Source organism: Anolis carolinensis, chromosome 4 (genome assembly GCF_035594765.1).
Source record: "Anolis carolinensis isolate JA03-04 chromosome 4, rAnoCar3.1.pri, whole genome shotgun sequence".
Taxonomy (NCBI): Eukaryota; Metazoa; Chordata; class Lepidosauria; order Squamata; family Dactyloidae; genus Anolis; species Anolis carolinensis.
Window position 1 is genome coordinate 28,772,185 of NC_085844.1, and position 20,656 is coordinate 28,792,840.

Sequence of the window (20,656 nt, forward strand, 5' to 3'; positions counted from 1 at the left end):
CCTGTTGGGGCAAGTTACATAGAAGAACACTTTACCAAGAAAACACTGTGATAGTGTCACCTTAGTGTTGTCATAAATTGGAAATGACTTGAAAGCACACATCTACAAAGTATGATGTATGAGTATGGTTAATTTACAATAATCTAGTTTAACAGTTGTTGAAGATTTTAGACAATAGAATGTTCAGAAATAATACCTGATTTATTGGACCAAAGGAAGGAATAAGTGCAAATGATTCATAAGATAGCTGGTAGGACCTGTTTCCTAGATATATAGGTCCTGGCATGTGTGAAGAAACAATTCAGTGTTTTGGGTGAATTGTAGATGTTCAAGAAGAAATGAAATAATGATATTAATGAAGCATCAGAATTGGAGTCTTTAAATAGCATATTATAATGTTTTTGGAAGACCAATAACATTCGATTATGATGGCATATTAGTTTTTAATAGAGAATTTTATTCAAACTAAGAAACAGAGCTTTTATTAGATAATTTTATTCAAACTAAGAAACAGAGAACTTTTAAAAAGTTAATGTATTAAAAGTACCTTATACTGTTCTTAAGGATTTTTAAAAACTAGACTTCAGTGAGTGAGAAGATTGTTTACAGGTTGTTTTCTCAAACAACTTCTATTATTTTTTAACAGCTTGTTATTTTATTTTGAGGATAAAGTAAAAAATTGGTTATGAAGAACTAGTGTCAGTGGAATAATGTGGAAAAATGGCAGAAAGAGTAAAAGGAAACATAGAAGGTTTATTTACAGTAATCCTTTCAGTCCCATTAAAAATAGTGGCAGAGTGAAAAATCTACAAAAATTCTTTTGCTCTTGTGCTGCTGTTTTTTATTACTGTTTTTTCATTATGGCATATAAACCTACATTTACCACTATAAACAATGCTCACTTCTTTCCTTGTTTTTAAAGTAGCATAATTAAATATCACGCAGTGTTTTGTTTTTCCATCAAGGAATAAGATAGCTATTTCATTGACTGGTATTGTTTGCTTTGATCACACTTCCAAACAGTGTTAACAAAAAACTTTATTTTCTCTCAAGAATGAAGCTGTTGCGTTTTGCTGTTCCCTCCTATTTACTCTAGACTTCTTGCTATATCCAGTACTAGTTGCCACTTCTGGAAAGTCAGGGAAATGAAATTAGTCAGCCAAATTGGTGAAAGCTCGGAGAAGGTTGAGGAAATTGTGATTAATATATATTTGTATAATGGATTTATTGAGATGTGTTTGCAAGAGGGGCATCAGCACTTGTAGCCTTGGAGTAGAGAAGTATGAGATGTAATGTAATGCACATAGATTCTGTAATATATATTTTAGAAAAGTTATTAGCTATTATTCGCAGTCAAAAGGATAAAATTACACTGCATGTGATAGCATCATTTGCTATGCTTTTTCTTGAATCAGGACCATTTAGGCACTTAAACAGGAAGAGATTTCAGCTGATTTGAAGATGTGAATATTTTGAAGAATCAACAGACGTTGACTGGTTCACTTTGTGTGTGTATGTGCCTTTCAAGTTACTGGCTGACTTATGGTTTCTTCAGCGAGGAATACTCAGAAGTGGTTTGGCTAGTTCCTTCCATTGAAATACAACACATGGTACCTGAAATTCGTTAGCAGTCTGCTATCCAACTGTTAACTAGTGCTCACTCTATTTAGCTTCCAAGATTAGATGAGATCTGGTTATGTGTTTTTATTTCCTCGTTTTTTTCTACCCAACACTAAAGTTTGATTCTTCTACAGTGCTACTGTGCTCCCAATAATTAAAAATCTCACATAGATTTAGATCACGTATGGGCAAACTTGGGCCCTCCTGGCTGTTAGGAATTGTGGGATTTGAGGTCCAAAACACCTGGAGGGCCCAAGTTTGCCCATACCTGGTTTAGCTACATAAAATAGTTATTTTGTTCATGCATTCATGGTTATATTTATTTACTCAAATATTATTATCCTACCCTATATTGTAAGATCTCAGAGCAGCGATTATAGAGAAGACAAATTAACATTTTAATCAATTGAAAATAGTTTTAAAATCTAAGTACTAATTAGGCTTCCAAGGGGAATGCATTTAACTATGGTACTTACTTAATGTCATAGCAGAAAAGGTCTTATATGAAATATATTGATGGGACAGAGAGGAGGGACCTTCCAGATGGTCTTACTGTTCAAGGACATATAAATAGAGAGGGGTACTCATTCTAGTATTAAGACCCCAGACGTTTTAGGATTTTAAATTTTGATAGCACCATCTTGAATTTTGACTGGAAGCAATTTTAACATTTATATTATGAAGTAATACTGGAAATTAGATTTATTATTGCCCAGTTTATTGTGAAGACTTCTGTCATCTCACAAAAAGACATTACAGTATTTCAATTCTAGAAGAAATGTTTTCATTAGGGTAAGGGAGGGGAAGAGAGAGAAAGAGAACCAGATTTAAAAAAATAGAAAATACTATCAGACCAGTTTTGAAAGATATTTATCAAAGCAATAATTTTCACTTCAGCTCGTATTTTATCTAAGTGTGCTTTTTTATGGGAGTGAAGCTAATGAAACCTTTTAGGTGAATAACATATTTTAGGCTTGATGCTGAAGTGCTGGAAGTGTAAATTTCTACCCTTAAAAGCTGGCATAAACTGAAGAGTAAAATGTGGGGATTTATATTGTTACTGAATGTACGGAAAGGGCAGAGCCAGGACTAATGGAGTTTGTTTGGAACCCAAGGAAATAGATTCATGATGGCACTGCAAGTCAGTCTGGCTCAAGCTGGAATTGATTAAAAGCACTGCAGCACAAGACAGTTACCCAATTATAGGTAACCTACGAATTCTCCTCTGGACTAAAACAGTCCCTTTAGTACTAAATTGATAATACTTACAAGATTAAAAGTAAATCATTTGAGAACTCTATACATACCACTTCCATATATAGAGAAAACAGATAATTCTACGCCTTCTGACTGTACATATGAAAGAAAAATAGGGAGAGATTTTGCTTTCTGCCACCACCAGAGAGGAGAAACAAAAAATGTAACATCTAGAAAATGAGTTTTGGAGAGAAAATTGAAAGAAAAAAGCAGTAATTACACCTATTTTCCATCATTTTAATATATATTATATTATATTATATTATATTATATAAAATTTATTTATTTATTTCATACATTTATATCCCATCCTCAACTCGGGTGGGGGGAGGGGGTAGGCTCAGGGCAGCCTCACAACTGGCAACCATTAGATGCCAAAGACAACAATTCTAATAACAGTTACAATTAAAACAAATAGTTAAAGCATCAAGTATAAAAACATCAATTTGAAATTACAAGCAAGCAAACAAAAAGAAACAACTGGCTGCAGGTCTACTTCTGGTTTTGATAAAGCATTATTTTAACATTCAATTGTGAAAGGAATTATATAAGATATTTAGAATGTGGTTTAATCTCCTTGGAGATTTTCAGAATGGGCAATCGACCCTTCTTTTTATAAAGGAATTGCAGCCTATGCAATTCTGGAGAGGCTGAAAAAACATCTGCGTGTTGCCCACATCTAGTGCAGAGATTATAGTATACTAGCTGTGCCCGGTCACGCGTTGCTGTGGCGAAATATGGTGGTATGGGAAATAAAAGTATTGAGGAATTGGTGGTAGTTACGGTAAAGGGTCAAGGTTTTCCCCTGACATTAAGTCCAGTCGTGTCCAACTCTTGGGGTTGGTGCTCATCTCCATTTCTAAGCCAAAGAGCCGACGTTGTCCGTAGACTCCTCCAAGGTCATGTGGGATGACTGCATGGAGCGGCGTTACCTTCCCGCCGGAGCAGTACCTATTGATGCACTCACATTTGCATGTTTTTGAACTTCTGGGTTGGTAGAAGCTGGGGCTAACAGTGGGGGCTCTCTCCACTCCCCCAATTCAAACCTGCGGCCTTTCGGTCCAGAAGTTCAGCAGCTCAGCGCTTTAAGACGCTGCGCCATCAGGGGATATTATTTCCTAAAGGTCGTGAATATACAATATTTCTGAATGGTTCTTTTTCCTGTTGGAGGCAAGTATGAATGCTGCAATTAGGAAAATGATTAGGATGTAATGGCCTTGCAGCTTTAAAGCCTGGCTGTTTCCTCCCTGAGTGAATTTTTTGTTGGGAGGTGTTAGCTGGCCCTGATTCTTTCCTGTTTGGAATTCCCTTGTTTTCAGAGTGGTGTTGTTTGCGATATTTTATGTGCTTCTACTGTCTGTGGCCCCGAGAAAACAGAGGATTTGCCAGACTTTGATGATAGGAATATTTTGTTGGGAGGTGTTAGCTGGGCCTGATTGTTTCCTGTGTGGAATTCCCCTGTTTACTTACCGTCCTGGTTTTAGAGATTATATTGTTCTGCATTATTCTATCCCAGTAATTACTTCATATTAAAGTAGAATCTCACTTATCCAACATTCACTTATACAATGTTCTGGATTATCCAACGCAGTCTGCCTTTTCATAATCAATGTTTTTGTAGTCAGTGTTTTAAATTCATTGTGATATTTTAGTGATAAATTTGTAAATACAGTACAGTAGAGTCTCACTTATCCAACATAAATGGGCTGGCAGAATATTGAATAAGTGAATATGTTGGATAATAAGGAGGCATTAATGAAAAGCCTATTAAACATCAAATTAGGTTATGATTTTACAAATGAAGCACCAAAATATCATGTTAGACAACAAATTTGGCAGAAAAAGTAGTTCAATACACAGTAATGCTATGTAGAAATTACTGTATTTATGAATTTAGCACCAAAATATCACGATATATTGAAAACATTGACTACAAAAATGCATTGGATAATCCAGAACATTGGATAAGCGAGTGTTGAATAAGTGAGACTCTACTGTAATTACTACATAGCATTACTGCGCATGGAACTACTTTTTCTGTCAAATTTGTTGTATAATATGATGTTTTGGTGCTTAATTTGTATAACGATTACCTAATTTGATGTTTAATTGGCTTTTCCTGAATCCCTTCTTATTATACAACATATTCACTTATCCTGCCGGCCTGTTTACGTTGGATAAGTGAGACTCTACTGTATATTTCTAATCTTATATTATCTGCTCAGAACTGGATTATATGAGGCTCCTGCCTATCTGGCAGTGTGGAGTCAAGATAATCCAGTTCAAAGCAGATAATATAAGATTATAAATGGGTTATATAGCTGTGTGGAAGGGCCTTGAGTCTACACTGCCATATAATCCAGTGCAAATTAGATAAACTGTGGAAGAAGTCTAAGTGAGGCCTAAATCTGCCTGTCCCCTAACTGAAACCTGGCTGTCCCTTGGTTGCTAGGCAACCAAGTGGGCAGAGATTAGCCCTCTAAACTGGCAGCAATTGGATAAAAAAATTATTGCTCTCCCTCTAATTAGGACTTTATTTTTCTTTTCTTTTTGTTGTATCAACCTTGAGGCGTGGATGATGGGTTGTGTTGTCAAATTTTGAGGTTGGGGGGCCTGTACTTTTGTTGTTTTGTGAATTGCCGTGATGCCATCACTCTTTTATATATATAGATACTCATGTATAGGTTGACTTCACATGTAGATGAAGGGCAAATTATTGGGACTAAAAATATGGATTTTGACATGATCTGTTAATAAGTTGAGGGTCATTCTATGGCGAAGGGAAAATATAAACACTTCTTCGGGTTCTGGCTGCCACCATCACCATTTTCCTTCCCAGACATTCAAAAAGGTCTGTTATTTTTAATACAGTTTCAACTGTTAACTGTGTTTTTAACCACTTAACAGTTAATGTTTTAAAAAATATAACACTGAAGCTCTTAACATGACCAAAATCCCCTACATTTTAGTATTGTGGAGTTTCAAATCACGTAATAAAATGAAATTTTGTCTAGTAAATGCTTAAATTAGAGGGTTTTGTGAGTAATGCTTAGGGAAGTTGACAGAAGTTGGTCAGAGAAAGTCAGGGAAATAGAAAATAATATTCGGGTGATAACCCACTATCATATTCCAGGAGATTACTCAACAGTGAGGTGGATCTTTACAGCAGGCAAAGGCATGCTTTGCAGCCCAGCCAGCACCCCAACTTCCCCCACTCTCCTTTCTAGGCATTTGAAAGACATTGGCGGTGCCACTGCAGCCATCATTTGAAAGCGTCTGGTCATCTTAACATCTTTTGATGAAGGGATTTGTATTTTGTGTGTAGGACCTCTGAAAACAGCACATTTCTGTGATGTCCTGAGGGATTTGAGACTGAAAAAAGGGTGAGGACAAATTGGGTAACTGCAGGGGCCATTGGGGCCCCCAAGGTCTGTATGGAACCCTACTCCCAGCTGTACGATTCCCTGTTCCACTTTAATGGAAACATAGTTGACTGTAGGAAAGATTATCAGTGCCTTGAGTTGCCCAAGGCAAGATTCAAAGCTATCATTGGGTTTAACTCATTTTTGAGAAAAGGTTTTCCAATATTCTCAGCAGATTAGAAAAAAGTAATTCTTCAAAAAATATCTACAGAAAGAGCAAATGCTGTAATTTCTTAAGCACAATTTGACTTGTTTTTGCGAATTTGTACTAAACAAAAGGGGTGCTCTTTTGTGTCATGATCCTGAAACTACACATTCAGTGCTTCCTATGGCTGCTCTCCTCTTCCCTAGCAGAGCTGGAATATTTTTTGCCATGATGAGGAACATGGCGCTTATTAGTGGCATTTAGATTTTTTTTAGCCATTGTAATATATAAAGCTGTTTTTCTAAACTTGATGTTAGTCCATGAAAGCAAATTTGGCTGCTCTTATTTCACCCTCAAAGGAGTCTTAAAAATCAAAGAATTTGCTTTTTACTGAGGCACCTAAAATTAAACACTTAATTGGAAGCTTTTATTCAATCAACAAGCAGTTCTTTTGCAATCTCTTTCTTTTTGGTGTGGTGTAGAATGTGCCCTTGTAAAAGGACTTCAGGCATTGAACAGCATATAAGTCTTTAAATAGCCGGGATATTGTGCACATCCTCTAAATGTGACTTCAGAAAGAGAGTAGGATTTCCTAATAATGTTTTCAAATATTTCTATTCCATATGGATTTTATGATTCATGAACTGGATTATCATCAGTTCTCTGTTTTACATTCCTGGCACATTACTGCCACTGATTGGAAAGGCTTTTGTATCCTTTGCTGGAATTAACTCTGTTCCATAGTCTCAAAGCATCTGCTCAGCAGATATTTTTCTACAAAGCATCAACAGGTTTTCTTCTTGCTCCCTTTATCATAGCTTAGCAAACCCTTTAAGTACATACAAATGAGAGAGTTGACTTTGCCAACTGAGGTGGTTTTTGAAGTGATACTGAATGGTTTTTAGATCTCTGGGGTCCTTGTTTGGTAAGTAGAGAAACTATAGAGTGAGGCACATTCTTTCTATCCAAAAGGTTGGCAGATCAGTTATTTTAATGTCCATTTGAAAAGATCTTGGGTAGTAGGTCTGGGAGAGATCATGGCTTGAGGCCTTGGCGAATTGCCACTAGGCAAAGAAAACAGTACGAGTGTAAAGCAGATCATCTGTTATGTTTCTGTATTGGGCAATCTTCTCGGTATGCTATTGTTCTCATGTCTTTGATAGTCCTGCATAGGAATTCTGTGCTTATATGTTAGGAGGTGAAATACTGAGATATGAAGCGTTATCTAGATCAGGATTTGGGAAACAGGTTCATATGTTGTTGAACTACAATTCTCATCTTTCACCATTGCAATGCTGACTGTGTCAGTGGGAACAGTGGCCTAGTGGCCCAAGGACTAAGATCTGCTGTGGGAGCAGCATGCATTGAGAGAGGGTTTGGGAGGGCCTTATCAGCCCTGGAAACCCATTTGTGGAATCTCCTCGCCTTAAAGGCCTGATTGGTGCCGATGTCTAATGTTGATGCCAGATTAAAGTATACCTTTGTACAAAAGCCTTTGGGCCAGCATGATACTATCCCATGTGTAAAGATTTTTAAAAAATATATGTAATGCTTGGTGGGTTTGGATTTTGTTTTTATTGTGGAAAAAATGTATTGTCTTGTACTTTAAGTTATTGCAGTAAAGTGTCCAGAGACCATGCGATACAAAGCACCACATATACATATACATACATATACATTGTAGTTGTGTGCCTTCAAATCATTTCCATCTTATGAGGACCCTATGCTGAATCTATCACAGGTTTTTTTTCTTTGCAAAATTCAGAGTGAGATTACCTCTGGGGCTGAGAGAGTGTGATTTGCCCAAGGTCACCCAGTGAGTTCCCATGGCTGCGCAGGGATTCAAACTCTATAGTCTCCACAGTCGTAGCCTTAATACTAAAATCACTACATTGCAGTTGCACTCACATACTTGCATTCCTCAAATATCACTTCAGCTCCTCTGTAACATATAAACAGTTCTAACATTTCCAGAAGCAATGAGCAAGATACACTGAGACACAGGCTATAGGTACTGTATGAAGTAAAAAAGCCACGTTTATTTGGTTTTGGTATGGGTAAGGAAGCAGTATGGAAGTCCTTAATGTAATTTCAATATGTCATACATACAATGTGATAAAGGAGAAATATTATCTCAGGTCACATGTTTCATTGCATTATAATTAAATGTGATGGGAAGCTGAAGAAGCAAAGGTATAGAAAATACCAAATTTGTCGTTAAAGGTTTTGTGCTGTTAAGGTCAATGTGTTTTTGGAAAGTTAAGTATCTGGTTTAACTGTTGTTTTGCAGGAGGAAGATGAACTGGATTCCCATACCATGGTAAAGACTGGCTCTGAGAGTGCAGGCACCATGAGGGCTACTAGCACGATGAGTGAGAGTGCTCAAACAATGATTGAGCATAATAGTACAATGTTGGAATCAGACCTGGGAACCATGGTGATAAACAGTGATGACGATGATGAAGATGAAGATGAAGATGGAACCATGAAAAGTATGTTCCATTTTCCATTCTGTTTAATGCATTTTACAGATTCTCCTCCGCACTGTTTAAGTCATCATAAACATATACTTGATGCCAATTATGTTGTGGATTTTGTAAAAGAATGTGTGAGTTGACATCCTGGGAAAAGAGCTAGTTCATACAGATATTGTCTTCATTCTGAGTTTGTGCAGATATTTATACTTTAGTGTTGTTCTTAAGTTTCCCTGCCAATTGCTCTTTTCTGGCTTGTTTGCATGAACCTCAAAAAAGAAATCACCAACTAGAAAAATTCCACAAAAACCTGGCTCAGGACTGCTGGATTGTTGTCTTCAACGTATTAGTTGTACATCAACAAAACAATAAAACTTTTTTATATCCCACTCCATCTCCCTATGGGGACCCATGCTTTATGTTTTATTATGGCAATTAATATATGTTTTTAAAATGATGTTTTTACGAAAGGTTTCTTCCATTATATCTTCATGCTGAATAACTGGGAAAATGTGTGGTATAGATCTATGGAATATTTTTTATTAAGGTCATGTATGTGCTACACAGATGGACTATGTCATTTCAACAGGGAATTTATGGCTAGTAATATGGCTACAAATTCCCTGTTATATAGATATTAAAGGATAGCCATATAAATTGATATCTAGAAATTATGTCTGAAAATAAATTAGTTATTTTTTCAGGTGTTTTTTTTTACTAAAAGGACATTGATATGATCAAATACTCTTTTTAGGAAGTATTTTTCACTATTGTGATTGATCTGATTTTTTGTCATTGTTTGTCATTTGGATTTAAATCCAGTCCCTAGTTCCATTGAATAGACCAGGCATGGGCAAATTTCACCACTCCAGATGTTTTGGACTTCAACTCCCAGAAATCCCAGCCAGCTTATCGACTTAAGAATTGTGGGAGTAGAAATCCAAAACACCTGGAGGGTTGAAGTTTGCCTATGCCTGGGGTAGACCCGTGGCATCAAGGCAACTTACATAATCGTTGATCTCCTGAGTTGCCAGTAATTCACTGCATCTACTCTAACTCAGATTAATAGTTGGATTTAGGTATTTTCATTTTAACTGCTTGCATTCTGCGTCCATTAATATTAGTAAAAGGATTTGAACCTGGGACCTTTCAGTCTGCAAGTTCAACAGCTCAGCGCTTTAAAACACTGAGCCACCGAAGTCTCCCCATTCAAATAGTTAATGAAGTTTCTTGAATCAAAGCAATATTTGAAATAAATGTGGTACTGGATGAAATCAGGACTTCTTTCAACACTCTCACCTGTTATGAACTGAATAATGTAATGGGCCTTTTGCAAAATCGCAGCTGTAGATAAGATAAAAACAAATAGTGTGCTTGAACTCAGGTCATAAATCCACACTATATGCAACGTGCTCCAGAAATGCAAAATAACCCTCTGATGGTTGTTTTGTTATGTTTCAGATCTGTATAGTCTACTCCTGGGATAAACTGAGGCAACTTTATGCTATATTAACATCTAACAAAGATCTAAACATTTTTCTGTATGTTAGAAACAGTCATGTTGTGACTTGTATAACTGGAGTTGGCTACTCAAGTCAACATTATATTAATTTTGTTGTGGTTAATGTATAGAAGACCAGAAATTTTACCTTCAGGTAAAAGAAAATAAATAGTTCTGTTGATGAGTGATGCCGCTGAGTAGTATGATTCATCCCATTAAACACTTAATACATGTTTTAATTTGTCTTTGATGCTGAAATAGGTATTTCCTTTATAAACATTGCGTTTAATGGCAAGTTTTATGACCCAGCTCTTGAAGCAATCAAATTTAACATATGTGGAAAGGTATTTATAAGGCGTAATGAAGATATTTTTGTGCAGAGCAAATTTAAGGATGCTAAGGAGAACAATGATTTCTCTGGTGGGGTGTGTGATACATATAAGTTTCCAGGCCATTTTGTATCTGAAATAAATACTGTAAAGCTCAGAACCAGGGACCTCTGGTGGCACAGTGTGTTAAAGCTGAACTTGCAGACCAAAAGGTCCCAGGTTCAAATCCCGGGAGCAGAATGAGCGCCCGCTGTTAGTCCCAGCTCCTGCCAACCTAGCAGTTCGAAAACATGCAAATGTGAGTAGATCAATTGGTACTGCTCTGGCGGGAAGGTAACGGCACTCTGTGCAGTCATGCCGGCCACATGACCTGGAGATGTCTATAGACAACGCTGGCTCTTCGGCTTAGAAATGGAGATGAGCACCAACCCCCAGAGTTGGACACGACTGGACTTAACGTCAGGGGAAACCTTTACCTTTACCAGAACCTTTTATACTACAGAGCTTCAGAATGGAAACAAACAAAAATACAGTCCCTTCCTCCTCGTTTAAAATTGTTGGAGTAAACAATAAGGCATGGAAATGTCAGCCTTAAAACACACGAGCTAGTTTGCTTTGAGGAGCCCCTGGTGGTGCAGCAGATTAAGCTGCTGAGCTGCTGAACTTGCTGACTGAAAGGTTGGTTGTTTGAATCTGGGGAGCGGAGTGAGCTCCTTCTGTCAGCTCCAGCTTCTGCCAACCTAGCAGTTTGAAAACATGTAAATGTGAGTAGATCAGTAGGTACTACTCCGGCGGGAAGGTAACGGTGCTCCATGCAGTCATGCCGGCCACATGATCTTGGAAGCGTCTATGGACAACACCGGCTCTTCAGCTTAGAAATGGAGATGAGCACAAACCCCCAGAGTCAAACACAACTAGATTTAATGTTAGGGGAAATCTTTACTTTTATTTATGATAAAACAAGGTAACCTAAGACATTAATCATGATTAATGTCTGTCATCTTATATTTGAGCAAGCAGTGAAAACCTTGAATATACATAAAAAGTAATTCAGAACACCCATGGCTTTTGCTTTACTTAGAATCAGTAGGACATGAAAATGATTGAAAATATGTGTAGTTATTCAGATAACTGGTAATCGGGTCCTTTTCCTTTTCCTTAGTTTGTTTTGGTCTGTCAGGGTACAGTGTGGAGATGTTGTATTGGTCAGAAAACATCAAGGAAGTAGAAGATGCTGGAGGCTTTTCTTCCCTAGTTCTGTCCCCTACCCCACTTGTACAAGGAAAGCAAGTTTTGTGTTTCATGACATGGCAGGTAGGGGAAGTAAGGACCAGAAGTAGAATGAGATCTCATTAATGCAACATTTTACATCTTTTGTAGCTTTAAGGGTTCAGTGAGCATCATTTGGGTTCTGATATGTCAGAGCAATAGTCCATCCATGCTCTGTCTGCAGTAAGGACAAGCCGGAAGCCAGCAGAAAGCTTACAAAAAGGCTACAGCTCATCTATATCATTTGCCCTTGGCATATTTTCTCTGAGCTATTCATGCAGGTTGCAGACAGGCAATCCCACATTTTGTACCAATTATAGGTCTTTTAGGTTCCAATCAACATATGATAGTCAGTGACTCATAAATCTGTCGCGTTTCAAACCCGGTGGATTTTTCTTAGCTCAGTACTGTAACTGATTGTATATAGCACTGTGGGAAAGCATTTTATTAATCATGTTAGTAGAGCTGCATTCTAGTGGAAACAAATGAAGGTCAGAGAGGCAACATTTGGAAGTATTCAGAATCTGGTGGTCTTTGTAATATTCTGAAGACAGCAGGCCCTTACAAACTGGAACTTCATTTTGGCTCAGTCTCCTTACATAGTTCTTAAAGTGTATATATTGTTGGGAGGTACATTTTAAAATGGCATTCTAGCACAAAGTCTCACAACTGTAAAAATAAATGTATTGGTCAGAAAGGGAATTGTCTTCCTCTCTTAGCAGTGTGAAAATATTTGACATCTTTAAAAAACTTTGCTAACATTAGATTTTGTGTATATGTTCTTCAAATCCCCCAAATTTTCCTGCTCAATGACAAAATAAATAACATTAACTAGTTCTTTTTTGTTATTTATAAGCACCCATATTTGGAGGTCCCTGGGCTCTGTGACAAAAAATAAGTTAAAACATATCTTTTTCCTTAACAAAGAGGGATTTGTGCCCAAATAGAGCTGAGATCGGGAGGAGAACAAAACTTGCCCTAACATTTAATATACAACCTAGCAGTAAATAATATTATGTTTTCCTGTCTTATGCATTTCTAGGGTGTGGAGATGTATGTTGATCAACAATTGAAATCAAACATATTAAAAGTTGTTGAGAAAAAGAATGCACTATATTGAAAGGGAAACCAATCAAATTCTCAAATAGGCAGTTGACCAGAAACTGCCAGGCTGTCCTTAATTTTCCACAGTTACCCCAAGCTTTAATTTAGAAGACTATCTTACCAAATATTACTGTTGATCTTGTTATAAATCCTTCTCTGTTTTCAGTGTTGTCACAAAGCATTCTTTTCAGTAGCATTAAAACAGGAGGAACACAAAGCACATATTGTATATGGAAGAAAAAACTGAAAATCATTCCAGAGAGTACAAATGAACATTGAATTTAATATTTCGGCGCTGTTATGCAATTTTGTTAACAAAGATTTTGTATGTGGACAGTAGATAATAAATAAATTTAGGGCCTATGGCTTAAAAAAGCAAATTTCCATAGTAGGATTGTGAGTGAAGGCAGTTCGCAGTTCAACAGGACTATGAGGGAGAGATAGCAAATGAAGACAAAAGGCAGCATCAGATGTACTGGGAAGAAGTGTTATAAGGAATGAGGGCAGATATGATAGGGCAGGTAAGAAGCCAAGATGGGGAGGATTCTATAGAAGAAATGTGTTCAAGTGGAATGGGCTAATTCTTGTAGAGCTGCTGTGCATATGTTGGTTAAAAATTAAAGAAATGCTTCTTCTATTTGTTTTTCTCCGTTTTCTGAAGATGACACCAGAAGGGCATGGGGAAGTAAGTTCATTGTGCTAGACGTGACTTTCCTGATATGGCATGAATAGCATATTGCAAGATTAAAGTTTAAGACCTAAATCCAATTGTTAGTTCCAGTTTGAGTAGGCCAGTTGAATCAGTGGAGCTTACATAACTATTGACTTTTCAAGTTTATATTGATTCAGTGCAGTGACTTTAGGTGCGACTGACAACTGAAACTACTCAAAGACACATAAAACTATTAGTGCCTTCTACCTATCATAGATATGTATTATCTCAAGTATAGCATCCCCCAAATTGTGGCAATTTGGGAGGAATTATCCCAATTAATCCTCTGCCACCAACTTTTTCAGGTGCTTTAAAAATATCCCAGTGTCTCTCTCCTCCTTCCTCTTTCTATCTTTTCCTTGGCTTACTTCAATTATTATAAACAGAGTTCAAGGCCCCAAAGTAGCTTGCCGTCAATAAATGCAATTAAGGATGGAGAAGAGAGGAAACTACAGAATCCTGCCCTTCCCAGTAGGATTGGGCTAAAGCAAGCTGTTGCAGTCTCTTCTAGCTTGTGTCTTCTTCTTTAACAACTTGCAAGTGTGTGCACTGGTGAGTCATGCTCTGCATGTTCTGAACTATGGTCATTTCCAGTTGGAGGAGTTCAACACTTTTCAGGGATACTAGCAGTGAAATTTCTTTTAAAAGGCAGAGATTCCTTATATATTCCCCTTTGCAAACATTGCAGTGTTAGAGCTATAAGCATTGGTCTTTAACTAAAAAATACCAAAAAAAAGCGCCATCAAAACATTTTAGTTGGAAATGCTTTTAATGAATATGTTTCTCCCAAACTTTATTCTAAACAAGCCAGTGGTGCAAGTCAGAGATTAGCCTTTTAATGTGAGTATCTGATCAAGTGATGTCAGCAGAATTCCACAGTGTATTATTCTAGTGATAGAAATGAATATCAAGAAGTCAGTGAGGCATGACTTTCACTTCCTGTAGTAATGTTAGCTATTTTTAGAAAAGCAATGTTTAAATAGTTTGTAAGATTACCCCAGAACATATGTTTGGACTAATTCATTTACAGTTTCCTCATGAGCCCAGGGTTCTGTCCTGTGATTCCAGAAAATAAAATTGTCCTTAGAATCACTCTTTCATTTTTAGGACTTTGCTGCTCAGTTTGACACATGAGTGAGATTGTTTTGCTCGTTTGGGCATTCAGGTTGTTATTCTTTTGGTGGAAGTTTCTTAATGTTGGCCTGTCAAACTTTAAAAAAATAAAAAATTCTGTCTTTGCAAAGTGCAATTATTTAATGTAACATATTATGATAAATCTGTGTTGTTCATGGTTTTTGAGCATTTTTTTTCAAATTATTCTACTATTGAAATATGGGTTATTAGCTGTCAGGCAGTCTGAAGACTGGAAATTCATGAAATTATCAGGCGGAGCTATAATATCCAGTGTTATGTAAAATAAAGTGATGGCACTTATAGAGGACTAGTTTCAACATTCCCTCATGTCACTTTTCATTGTTAGTACTGTTTGTCTTGGAAGTGGGCCAGTGTAGATCTGAAATGGGCTAGTTATGTTCTTAAATGTTATTACCGTTTCCATATTAGCAGCTGAGAAGTGTTCATGATGTTCTTGTTCAATAGCTTTTGTAACACTAGGGATGTTGTTACAAATAGTGGTAAAAACAACTTTTAGTATCCCATTCATTAATTTTTACATTTGGTATAGATGGCAGGAGAGAAAGCAAATGAATCTTTGGTCAATGTCTCTTTTCAATGTGTTCTAAAGTGCAGATGATTCAGATGTAGCTCCTTTTCTCCTTCAGGGTTGATGTGGTTTGAATCTAACTTCTTCTCTAATAAAAGATTTGATGTTAATGATTTAATTTAGAGTTCAAGTCACTAGAGAAGAAGGTTCTTTGCAATCATTTTTATCAGAAGTACATTACTTCTTAATATTACTTTAATCAGAGAAAGATTATATATTTTACTAGAAGATATGTATACATTAAATTATTCTTCTGAATTGTTTTCAGATTTATTTTCAGTTAATAAAAATGGTAAACCTTGCCTTCAAGTCCAGACACTTTCTACTTATGTTCAGATCCTATTCCTGCTCCATCTCCCTGAAGTCTCTGTTCCTTGAAATTCTCTTTTTTTGCTGTCAGAGAGAAGCAAGGCTGAAAGGGAGTACACAGTTCTAGAACATAATTAGGACTTGTATAATTAGTATTCACGATGATATCTTTAACTTAGGCTATCTGTTTAACAAATGCTTTTAGGAAGAAATCTACTTTATGAATCTTTTTATGAACCTCAACTTTCCAATTTGTCAAAATTATGGAATGTTGGTTGCTAGGTTCACAACAAAGCAGAATATCAAAGGTAGATTCTTGGTAAATATGGGATCCACTTTGAGTGGTGTCAGAGGTCCTGGGTGGTGTGTTCATGGGTGGAGGGTAAGAAGGGTAAGGGTTTGTTTAAAAGCTGTAATTGTACAGTTATTAATAGCTATTATGTGATTCACATTTGATTGCTGTATAATGCCTTGTTTAAAAATCCTTTGCTCTTTTCTCTTTATATATGTCTTTTTATTTCTTTTCTTTTTCATATACACAATATAACAGTAACATTTCAATAACTCCTTTCACAAACAAATTGTTCCCAGACACCTTCTAGAGGACACTGGAATATTCTGTAAAGATCATTTTGAGTTATTTTGGAGGCAGAAAGTATTTACATTTTAGACCCTTGGGGATGATGGCAAGTAGTACACTAAAAAGAATCAGCTATTACTGTGTCTTAGATGCTGCTACATCATCAAATCTAATGAAAACATAAAAACTATTTTCACTGGCACTTTAGTTTCATATTGAACATAAGAGGACTGAGGTTTTTTTTTTTTACTGAACTTACAAAAATCTTGTATAAATGGCCCCACATTCAAGATGATAAAAATAAGCATGGTGAAGGAAGGGGTTCACAACCTTGTTTCTCTATGTAGAACATGTTATGAATTTTTATAAAAGTGGTATGGTTGTTGGCAAAGAAACCAGAATTTTTATGTGCTGAAGGTGAAGACTGTTTCCAGTGCTTATGTAAAAAACTGAAAGGGTACCATGGAAAGATTCACTTTATTTTTTATGATAGTCACTTACGGAGGGTTTATATAATCTTGGTTTTACTTGGGTTATTAGTTAAATATATTGTTGTATGTCTTTGATTATAAGACATGCTGTTTCCCCCATAAAAACATTTCTCAAAATAGAGGGGAGGGGGTTACGTCTTGGAATCGCTAGTGCTTTTATATATGCTATAGGTGTTACAATCGATAGCGCCTTAGAACTGAAGATGGAGGAATTTGACTCAGTCATACTTTAAGACATTTTAAGACAAATATGCACTACATTTCAAACTTTATTCTTCTTCTTCCTTATGTGGTTTTGAGAACTGCAGGGCTATATTTAGTGTTGGGATTCTCAGAGTCTTAGCAGCCATTGTTTTCAAAGGAGTCGCCATTAATCTCTTGCAGCATAAATTGGAGGAAGCAAAAGGAAGGGGGTTGTGGAGGAAACAGTAATACCTTTTTATTTTAGAATGAGCCTTTGTAGATATAAGTGTATCCAACATGGCTTTATCAATAAAGTAAAAAATAAAAACCATTTAGTTTTAAGGGGGTACTATGTTTCTTTTTTCCCTTCCTCTCTCTCTTTATTCAACAGCCATATATAATAGCAAAGTTTGTAGTACTCATGCCATGACAAGAAAAAAGTTTGTGCTATAGAAATACCCTTATATATAAAACAGTACAGCAGTTTTATATTCCAATAGTGTTTGAGGATCTCATGCTAGTTGAATTACATTCAATTGTGTAGTAGATAATGTATCCTGATTTAATTACATATGTATTTTTTATCACAACTATTTCAGTGTTTCTTATTTGTCCTGTCACTCTGTTGTGCTTAGTGTTATTTCTAAGAAATAAACCTTAGCACTTTTACATGTTGTTAACCACAGACTTTTGTATAGCATAATTTTAATGTCTTTGTAATATAATTTACATAATTTACTCATTTTAACTACCACTTTCTGATTTCCAAATTAGGAAATGCTACATCGCCACAGGCTCAGCGACCATCCTTCATGGATTACTTTGATAAACAAGATTCTAAGAATAAAAGCCATGAAAACTGCAATCAAAATATGCATGAATCATACCACATATCAAAGAATGTCTTCCCTGATAACTGGAAGGTTCCTCAAGATGGTGACTTTGATTTCGTAAGTACTTCTTACCAGTTTGCTTTCATGAAGAGCTTACTGTTTTCTGTATTATCAAGGTACTATTTCCTTATTAGACAATCATAAATTCATACTGTATTGCGGTGGTTCTCAAACTGTTCTCTGTGGAGCCCATAGGGCCAATTCCCTTCTTGCTCCTCTTGCCTAGGAAACACGTGGCCTGTTGAGCCCTGCTGCTGTCAGCGTGGCCTACGAGGCCTTTCTGCATCCGCCGACATGGCCTACAAGGCCTCTCATTCTCAAACATCCTTCGTTCTCCTTAGGATTCCATCTGGGAAACTAAGGAGAAGGGAATCCCCCTCCCTCCTTCCCAAACCCCCTTTGTTCTCCTTAGGCTTCTATCTGCTCCTGTTGTTGTTGTTGTTGTTGTTATTGCAAAGGCTGGATGGCCATCTGTTGGGTTGCTTTACTGCTTTTCCTGCAAGGCAGAAGGAGAATGGACTGGATGGTCCCTGGGTTGCTCCTACTTCTTCTATTATTATTATTATTATTATTATTATTATTATTATTATTATTATTATTTTACTATGACACAGCAAACAAGATAGATATGCTGGATTTCGTATCACAAAATCACAAGTCGAACACTTCCCAAGTGTCTAGGACTGTGTGATGTATTTTCGGATGATGCGTGCAGATCCCAGTAGGGTGGCCTTTTGCAGTTGGCAGATTGTGATTTTGTCAATGTCTATTGTTTCCAAATACCGGCTGAGATCTTTTGGTACGGCACCCAGTGTGCCCATCACCACCGGGACCACATGCACTGGTTTCTGCCAAAGTCTTTGAAGTTCAATCTTGAGGTCCTGATAGCGGCTGAGTTTTTCCTGTTGTTTTTCATCAATGCGACTGTCACCTGGGATGGCAACATCAATGATCCAGACCTTTTTCTTTTCCACAACTGTGATGTCTGGTTTGTTGTGTTCCAGAACTTTGTCAGTCTGGACACAGGCGGAACTGGACAATTTGGACAGAAAAACAAGAAAACTCATGACCATTCATCATTCACTGCACCCTCGCAGTGATGTTGACCGGCTAATCTGCCTAGAAGATCAGGTGGCAGAGGACTCTTACAAGTCAAACAAGCAGTCAAAGAAGAAGAACATGCCCTGGCAGAATATGTAAAGCAAAGTGAAGAACCTGCTTTGATTGAAGTCAAAAATCAGAAACTCCTCAAAGCACAGCAGACAAATTATTATTATTATTATTATTATTTGTTTTATTGTATGACACAGCAAACAGGATAGATATGCTGGATTTCGTTTCACAGAATCACAAGTCGAACACTTCCCAAGTGTCTAGGACTGTGTGATGTATTTTTGGATGATGCGTGCAGATCCCAATAGGGTGGCCTTTTGCAGTTGACAGATCGTAATTTTGTCAGTGCCTATTGTTTCCAAATGCCGGCTGAGATCTTCTGGCACGGCACCCAGTGTGCCCATCACCACCGGGACCACCTGCACTGGTTTCTGCCAGAGTCTTTGAAGTTCAATCTTGAGGTCCTGATAGCGGCTCAGTTTTTCCTGTTGTTTTTCATCAATGCGACTGTCACCTGGGATGGCAACATCAATGATCCAAACCTTTTTCTTTTCCACAACGGTGATTGGTGTGTTGTGTTCCAGAACTTTGTCAGTCTGGATTCGGAAGTCCCACAGTATCTTTGCGTGCTCATTTTCCAATACTTTTGCAGGTTTGTGATCCCACCAGTTCTTTGCTGCTGGGAGGTGGTACTTGAGGCATAAGTTCCAATGAATCATTTGGGCCACATAGTTGTGCCTCTGTTTGTAGTCTGTCTGTGCGATTTTCTTACAGCAGCTGAGGATATGATCAATGGTTTCGTCGGTTTCCTTGCAGAGGAAGGGTCATCAGCTGATTTTTCGATCTTGGCCTTAATTGCATTTGTCCTGATGGCTTGCTCCTGGGCTGCAAGGATCAGGCCTTCTGACTCCTCCTTCAGGGTCCCATTCGTGAGCCATAGCTAGGTCTTCTCCTTATCAGCTTTTCCTTCAATTTTGTCAAGGAACTTTCCATGCAATGTGTTGTTGTGCCAGCTGTCAACTCTAGTTTGTAGTGTGGTTTTCTTGTACTGGTTTTTTGTCTGCTGTGCTTTGAGGAGTTTCTGATTTTTGACTTCAATCAAAGCAGGTTCTTCACTTTGCTTTACATATTCTGCCAGGGCATGTTCTTCTTCTTTGACTGCTTGTTTGACTTGTAAGAGTCCTCTGCCACCTGATCTTCTAGGCAGATTAGCCGGTCAACATCACTGCGAGGGTGCAGTGAATGATGAATGGTCATGAGTTTTCTTGTTTTTCTGTCCAAGTTGTCCAGTTCCGCCTGTGTCCAATTTATATTATTATTATTATTATTATTATTATTATTATTATTATTATTACTACTACTACTACTACTACTATTACTACTACTAGATGCATAACAAGATTAGCATAAAGCAAACACAATTATTATGCTGGCTGCTGTATTGGATCACATGTCGGATACTTCCCAAGTGTCTAGGACTATGTGATGTATTGGCGAATAATGCATGCAGTCAACAGATGGTAATTTTGTC

General features: G+C 37.1%; 1 protein-coding gene across 2 annotated transcripts in view; it reads left to right on the forward strand.

The window, feature by feature from the left end:
• Positions 1 to 20,656, forward strand: part of stk3 (serine/threonine kinase 3) — a 150,680-nt gene that overhangs the window by 77,104 nt on the left and 52,920 nt on the right. For both annotated transcript variants that reach the window (XM_008108398.3, XM_003219506.4), the window contains 2 exons: positions 8,735 to 8,936; positions 17,894 to 18,069. In XM_008108398.3, coding sequence (XP_008106605.1) covers positions 8,735 to 8,936; positions 17,894 to 18,069 — 378 coding nt within the window. The remainder of the gene's footprint in view (positions 1 to 8,734; positions 8,937 to 17,893; positions 18,070 to 20,656) is intronic.